General features: G+C 35.0%; 1 protein-coding gene across 1 annotated transcript; it reads left to right on the top strand.

Annotated features, from left to right (window-relative positions):
* Positions 1-643: 643 nt before the first annotated feature.
* On the top strand, positions 644-2,485 carry LOC114397221 (shikimate O-hydroxycinnamoyltransferase-like). The gene is made up of 4 exons (XM_028359317.1): positions 644-732; positions 816-1,002; positions 1,588-1,729; positions 2,241-2,485. The coding sequence occupies exons 1-4, from the start codon at positions 644-646 to the stop codon at positions 2,483-2,485; spliced, it is 663 nt and encodes a 220-aa protein (XP_028215118.1).
* Positions 2,486-8,631: the final 6,146 nt, after the last annotated feature.

Raw genomic sequence — 8,631 nt, 5'->3', positions numbered from 1 at the left:
CATCGAGCTTTGTTTTAAGAGTTTTTTTTTAAGTTATCTTAAAAAACTTGCTAAAATAAGTTGTAAATAACTTCTGGACATATTTATCCTCATAAGTTCTTTCAAAATACTTAGAAAATTGCTTATATCATAAGATAATCTAAATTTGTAAAGGTATAAGTCCCATTTTGCAGGTTTATGCGGTGGTCAGCTGCAATTAAATTTTATTTACATATACATTGGGTTGCTAACTTAGCCCTAGTTTGTTACAAAATTTAGTAATAAGGTCATTCATACACCTTTTACTCGAAGTAAGCACCACAAAATGAATAAGCATAATAATAGCACAAGTCCACAACATATCATCTAAACTATTAGCAAATTCTCATTCATAATATAACAGTTGATAGTTACACAGTATATTAATGAATCAAACACACATTTGTTTAAAAAAGTATTATAACATAACTTCTTGTACGTTAGCAACATATACATGTAACTTCAAAGTAATTAATATTAGGAAACTGGCTTCTCATGAATATATATTTAACCAAATTCTTATGTACTATTAACCATTGAGAAAACTTATTATATCAAGGGGTTAACAGTCTTGGTTGGTTGTGTATTATTATAAGAACAAGCTCAACCAAAGATACAGTGTGCAATGGGTAAGATTGAACTAGTAGAGAAAGTTGTAATTGCTCCTAAGCAACCTACACCTCGTAAGAGAATGTTCTTGTCAAACATTGACCTGTTGCTTACCAAGACTCTGCCTCCTTTTTTTATCCTCCAAGCACCCAAATGAGCTTTTGTGAGATTTGTGGCAAATTATACAGTGCACTTGGTAAAAGGCTTGTGCAATATGACTTTATGGCTGCTAGACTAGTGCCAAGTTTGGAGGAGACTCATCGGTTTGAAATAGACTGTAATGGTGCTGGCATTGTCGTCGTGGTCGCAAGAACTGAAAGAAAATTGAGTGAATTTGGTGTAATTTCTGCACCTAATCCTAAGTTGAGGGAATTGGTTGTTTTCTTGTAGGAAGAGGGTGATCAAGAAACTAACATGAAAGAAAGGTCCCTTGCATCCTTACAGGTTAATGCTTCTTTGAGTTCTTTCAAACTCTTATTTTCAAGATTTTAATCCTTATAATTTATGTATTTCTTTTGTTTTAATTCTCTTGATTTTTTTATCTGCTTGCAGCCCTATTATTTTTCTTTCATTTTAGTCTTCAAAACTCGAAGATTCATTATTAAGTGCTTATCGTATAAGTACTTATGTATAAATCCTTTTTATAATCGAAGAGGAAATATGGTGAAACTATTTTCATACAAATTGTGAGTTGTTTACATAAACTACTTTAGAGAATTTATTGACATAAGTTGAAAATGGCTTATGAATACATCATAAATTATTTTTATAAACTCTTACATATACTTAAGTATTTATGTCATAAGATAAATTGAAGTAACTAATAAATAAGCTCACCCAACCAAAAGTGATGGACTCAATGTCCTTTAGTGAAAACCCATACAACCTAGACTTTTTTTTTTTTTTATTAAAGGATGCATATAATAAGTTCTCTAAGTTAACTTCATTTGTATATGACAGCTGACTCAATTTGGCTGTGGATGTTTGGCTCTTGCTTCTTGCTACAACCACTTCACACTGGATGGTTCCACAATCAGAGATTTTGAGGTAAATTTAGGAGCATTAACACGTGGTGGAGACCTCATCATAGTACCAAATGCAGGTAGAACACTTCTGAGAGCTTGAAACCCTCCAAAGATAAGCCATCCACATTTTGAGTAATCAAAATCCACTGAAACACACAACTTGTTCACTCTGCAAGGCAAAAGTGGAACCAGTGCTACGCAATCCGCGCCCCAAAATCAAATTTGTGTGCTCCATTTGTCACCAAAAAAAAAAAGCCAGCTTCAAAAAGAAGGCCCTAAAGGAAAACACCACCTTAAAGAACATCACAACTTTTCAGGTTGTTGCTGCAAAAATATGGAAGGCTAGAAGCATTGCAACAAAGATGTTAGAGGAAAAAGTGTCCATAATGCTGTTTCCAGTGGATGTTAGGAAAAAGGGTTGTTCTTGAACTCCCAAATGGCTTTGTAGGCAATTCATTTTTTTTTTTTATCGACAAATGTTCAATTATTAATTTGTTAGTTTTTATTAGTAGGGAAATCGAACCTGCTATCTTTTCTCCCATTCTCTTCTTTCTTAATCACTCAACTAACTTTGATATCTCCTTGCAGGTAATGCATTGGTACCTGGTTTTGCAAGAGCAAGTGTGAGGCATCTCATTGAGCTAGAAAATGCTTGCCACATAAGGAAAGTGCAAGAAGGGGTTAAGAGGTTGGATGATGAGTACGTAAAGTCAGGGATAGATTGGTTGGAGGTGAACAAAGGGGCACCTTGTATGGAAGATAGTTTCTCATTGGTGGCATGGTGGAGACTAGGGCTAGACACAATTGCAAAAAAGACATTTAACGATAGTTAATAGAGGCATTCAACGACGGTTACAAACCGTCTTTATATCAAATATCGTTGAAAGTTGAAACATTTAACAACGGTTATAAAACAACCATCGTTGAAAAGTAAAACTTTCTAAGACGGTTGTTTGTTATCAACCGTCTTAAAAAGTCTTTCTAAGACGGTTTTTATCTGGGACCATCTTAAAAAGTCTTAGAAAGTGTACTTTTTAAGACGGTTGTTAGCAAACAATCGTTTTAGAAAGTCTTAGAACTTTCAGTAACTTGGAAACCTCTTTGCCTGTTCAAACCTTCACAAGATCTCTGATTGGATTAAGAAAAGCACACATTCTGTGCATCTTGTGGAGGAGAATATTCTATGTTGCACTGGGCTTGGATGAATTTTGAGCCTCCGTCAAACACAAATGAGCAAGAAGTTGGAGTAAAGCAAACACTGGGGTATGACACTCTTTTCAAAGCTAATATTTCATCACGTTTGTGAAGCATCTCAAAAAACAAACTTGAACCTAAGAAGCAACCTGTTTTTGGGAAGGTTCAAGAATCGATATAAAGAATACCTGAATAAGAAGTTGTACATGCTCATGTATCAAACAATGCAATTGACCAATTTGTTAAGGAGTAAACCCATTGATATGACCATTTCCTGAAGCAGAAGATTGAAAGCTCAGCGTAGCATTAACAATTAAACCTTTCCCTGAAAGTTGGGGCCCATTAAGCCAAGGCAAAATGGGGCGCAATGGCCTCTTGACAGAATGAATACACACTTTATAGGGTCGAACAAGCTAAAGCAGATTTGAGCTAATACACAAAGTACAAGAAAAATGCATATCCATACTATTTTTCAGTTGGGACTGCTGTTCCAAGGCTTGAATCCTTAATTTGTACTCATTATTCTCGCTTTCAAGCTTTGAATTATCCATCTATAGACAAGCACAACAAAATAAAAGAGAGAAAACAATATAGAATGTTAGAAGAAAACATTTTTCATCACAATAAAATATAATTGACAAACTGAAGAAAAAGGAATATTGACTCAACTTAGAATGTACGCACTTATAATTTGGTAAATTGAGTAGACAATGTGGTTCTCCACCAAAGCTATCAGCGTGGTCTATATCCTTCATTGGTTCAGACATGCATTGCTCCACCCTCCAAATGAAATTTGTGATTTTCAAGCACCAACGAAATGTTGTCAAATAATTGTTAGTACTAATTAATTGAAAATGTAAATAATTAAAAAAATCTACAAAAAATAAAACCTTCAGATCAACTTACATGGGTCTGATAAGTTAAGAATCTTCACATGTCCATGTAACTTCAAATGTCCTGCAAAAACAACATTGGTCCCACAAAAAGCAGTTTTCCTGTCCATGGAACTTTGTATTGCAAATACAATGCATTTTTGAACACATTTGGTGCAGACAAAAGGAAATACACAATTTTTTAAAATTTATTATCAAATAAATGCCAATATTTTTACATTTGTGTTTGTAATGTTCACAATAACTATCAAATTCACCATAGTGCAATGTCCTATATCATCAACGACTTTCTACATCGAATGTTTTGAACTTTTACAAAACATGTTGCCCATTTCTTGTGAATTGTTGTTATTGTTTCCATGTCTAATGACGTGCCATCAGCAAACCACTACAAAATATAAAAAATACAAATAATACGTATATACATGTAGAATGTTGCATAGATAACAGTGAAGTAGTAATTTAAAGTTGTTGAAGTAAACATACCAAGCTGCAATCATTCTTTAAACCCCTACTTATGATGTTCCACATCCAATACATCACATAATAACCACACTCATATCCTCCGCTTTGAGCATGACTCTACATTCAATATAAATAATAATTGAATCAAAAAATTGTATAAAAGTTACCATCTAATCATCACTAGTGATAAATAAGCATTAATTAGATGACTAACCTTTACTTCAATCCACTTAGGAGTTCCTTGATCATTTTTACCATCCACAATGGTCTTTAGTGTCTTCATTGCATTGGTTAGAAAAATAAATCATGAATGTGTATACGACGATAAAAAATTATTCACTAAAAAATTTAGAATAATTAAATGAGTTTCAATATAAAACTTAACTTCTTAATTGCAGTTTTGATATGAATATCAGGCTTCTTACGTAATGAACAGAACCATGCAACAACATTGTTTGTAGGACACAATACAACCAGTTGCCAATGGGCCCTACATTAAACAAAAATTAGGCATGTATAATTCAAACATTTTTTAGAAGCATTTGCATTAATTGAGCTTACTGATTCAAGTAAGCTCCTAGGTACACCTTTCGTTGAGATTCCTTGACCCATGTTTGTATGTAATGTTCACATTCAGCACATCGATCCTTTGCATGGTGTATCGACTGAGGCTCAAGGAATCCATACACCGAAGCATGACCCAAACTTGAGCTCCACTCCTCCACAAACCTATTTTGATAATAAATACATGAAAATTGATAGTGATGCATATGATTACGAATATTAGTTATTAATGAATCATATTAAATTTACTTACATCATCCATAATTGTAGTATAACTATGTTCAAACATTTTTCACTTGCTATTATTTCATTTACATTAGAATATGTCAAGAAGAAGGATGCCTCTACATTTGGAATCCCAAATTTACTGGCATCCCACATCAATTCAACGGGCTTCTCGTAAATGTCATATAGGCTCTTAATCAACTGACGCAAGGGATCATCTTCACAAACATTATTCGCCTTTTGAACTGGTTCAGCCAGTTTCTTTGGACTAATATGGGACTCCTATATGGTTAATGAAAACAAGAATTAAACTAATGTCAGTAACTAAGATATATTGATGTACGCAAATCATCCAACAAATATTACAAAATAAAATTTACCTCATATGACACAATTTTCACAAGATTTGTTTGCCAAGCAATGAATGTTTGAAGGGCCTACCTAAGATACTATATCTTTGATATCGGGAACGAGACTTGGGCGTCACCATCTAAAACTTTTTCAACAATGACCCTTACCACATCATCAGCATAAGCCACATTGTGAATGCAAGACCCCCCCCCCCTCATATAACCCCATAGTCGGTATTACACGACCATCATGTTCCTCGCATGATGGGTTCACAACTCCCTTTGGTGCTAACACATGCACCTAATGCCTATAAATCTACCTCAATAAGGGGGTGAGTATTGTGATCCCATTTGGGAAAACTTTATTTTTATGGTATCCTTCAACTCTTGCTTCAATTTCTCCAGACTCTGCTTGTTTTCTTCTTCAATCTCATTCCTTACTTCTTCTTTGAGGTTTCCGATAATCTTATTCCTCCACTCTTCCTTAAGGCTTCCAATTATGTCAGCCAACTGTTGTTGGGTTATTGATGTAGAGGAACTGCTGGAGCCATGTGATGCCTTGCCATAATATAGACTGATCGTTATACAAGACCCCACTACACGAACACGACTTGGATGCTCCGGTCGCCCAATGACAATATTGAGTATGTCATCCCGACCATAGGGAACAAAACTACCTTGTGTCGTCTGCTATTTTAATGAGTCCTATAACAAGCATGACATATAAATACATCAAATGAGGTGATTATTATAAAAAAACAAAAATTAGATTCAAATTGTGTGTCAACCATGAATTCACAATTCTATCAAATATTTTTTGTGCTGCCTCAGATGTCATCTGCCTATATCGCTTTATGCGAGCCATTTTCCACTTCACATGTCTTTCAATAGGAGATGGAGGGTCCTCAAGCAATGGTGTATTCTTAGTCAACATTGCATCCTCTTGTCTTTTCTTTCTTTTATCCTCTATTAGTTTTTTCTCAAGCAAATCATAACCCCCACGAGAGAGTACGTGGGGGCAGTCATTGTTTTTTCGAATTTGCTGTGCCTTTTCCCTGATTTCCTGTGATACACCATATAGTATTTCCATGTAATTAATTGAAACAAAATGCTATATTTCTATAGCTAATTTAAATTAAAAGTAAGAAATATCTAACCTTCCAAGTAGGGGTCTTGCGACTTGCAGCAAATTCATCCCAAGTTTGTTGATCCATACCATATTTTACAAAAGGATCTTGTTTGTGTCGACCTTCAGTGTTAGCATAGACAAATTTAGTGGTTAGCGAAGACTTAAATTGCCTCCATCTAGTGGCCACCGTGGACATCACCTTCTTATTGGCTTTTGAGGCTTCTAGGATATCAAATTTAGCCTGCATAAAATATTCAACATGTCAAATTTAGTGCCTTTAAACATTTTGAAATATAAATACCTACAAAAAAAAATACATGGAACTGTTAACTTGACTTACCAAAATGTCATCCCATACTAGGTCCTTTAGAGTTTTCGGCACATCTTTCCAATTGCTATGTACAATTGGGATATTTTCTTGAGCTATGACCCCTAAATAGTTGTGGAACTTTTGTTTTTTTGGGCTTGATCCTCTTCCAGTTGCAGGATCGACAGTAACTGTTGGTCTAGGCTGATCTAAGGTTCATAAAGTCAACCTTCTAAGATGTGTGAATTGTCTTGTCTTCTTAGGCGTAGGCTTCAAATTACCATATGAATGCGGAGGGGACCTTGGCAGTGTTCCTATGACCCTGTGCAAATGAAATAAATTGATTAATGTTGTGGGATATAAAAATAACATCTACGTAACAAATTGTAAATATGCACATTACATAAATTAAGAACAAATAACATAATATCGTAAACATTACATTGATACAATGCAGTTTACCAGGAATGTTCTCCCATAAACCTTCATTGATCATTACGTATCGCATGTACATCATCCACCTCGGGTTGTTCACATATGGAAGGCATTTTTATGGAAAAGGAGGAGTCTCACAAATGTTTAAGCAGGAATGCTCTCCCATAAACCTTTATCATGATCATTACAAATTGCATGTACGTCATCCACCTCAGGTCGTTCACATATGGAAGACATTTTTTGTGGAAAAAGGAGGAGTCTCACAAATGTCAAGTGTTGCATCATTATTTTGTTCCCTAATACCAATTGGTCTTCCTTGTAGAGCCACCGATAATCTAGAATCAGAAGGATCTTAGATGTAAAACACCTACCTAGCTTGTTCTTCCATAATGAAAGGTTCCTCCTTGTAGCCTACCTTATTAAGGTCTACTAAAGTAAATCCCATTTGATCTCTATGAACACCGGTATTTCCATTAACCCATTGACATTTAAATACAGACACTCTGAATTGATTATAATCAAGCTCCTAGATTTCTTCAATGACTCCAAAGTAAGGCATTGAGGTTTGAATTGGGTTGTTATCTGATGCACTAGAAAAGTGTTCAGAATGAGCCTCAACAATCACCCTACTATTTTGCACACTACTTTTATCATCTTGTAACTTTGTGTAGAAAGAATAACTGTTTATATCATACCCCTTCCAAGTGGGGACATTTAGATTTGGACCAATAGCCAACAATTTTAATGTTTTGGAAGCATTGTCATCACTGATGATTGTTTCTTTAAATCAGTTTATGAAAGTTCTATTATGCTCTTGCAGCAATTTCATCATGTTCATTTTTTGGTGAATACATGTTAGATATTCTTTGTGAGTTTGTATGTAGGGAATGACCTCCTGTGTGTTATTCAAGATATACAAATGCGCTTGTGAGACATCTTGTTGAGTCATCGTTACAACATTGTATTCTCGTGTACCCTTACCTCCTCATGTTTGGTCATGACGAGTTTCGGGAACCCTGACAGCTTGAACTGTTTCTATACAAAACTCAATAGCTTCTTTAGAACTTTTAAACAATGGAAGCTTCTGGTTGGTATTGATTTTTTCTATAACCCTTCAAAACCTTCATGTACCGCTCAATTGGATGCATCCACCACAAAAAAATCGAACCACACGACCAAATTTCTGTCACAAGATGAACAATTAGGTGAACCATGATGTCAAAAAATGATGGAGGAAAATGCATCTCCAACTGGCAAAGGACAATGAAAACCTCATTCTCCAAATCATCCAATTGTTGAGGGTCAATGACTTTGCTACATATAACATTAAAAAGAAAGCACAAACGGGTTATGGCAACCCTAACTTTGTCAGGAAAAATCCCGTGAATTGCAACAGGCAATAGATGTTGCATTAAGA

The sequence above is a fragment of the Glycine soja genome, chromosome 18 (assembly GCF_004193775.1).
Source record: "Glycine soja cultivar W05 chromosome 18, ASM419377v2, whole genome shotgun sequence".
Taxonomy (NCBI): Eukaryota; Viridiplantae; Streptophyta; class Magnoliopsida; order Fabales; family Fabaceae; genus Glycine; species Glycine soja.
Note: the sequence above shows the minus strand (reverse complement) of the source record. Positions and strands in the feature narration are given on the sequence as shown.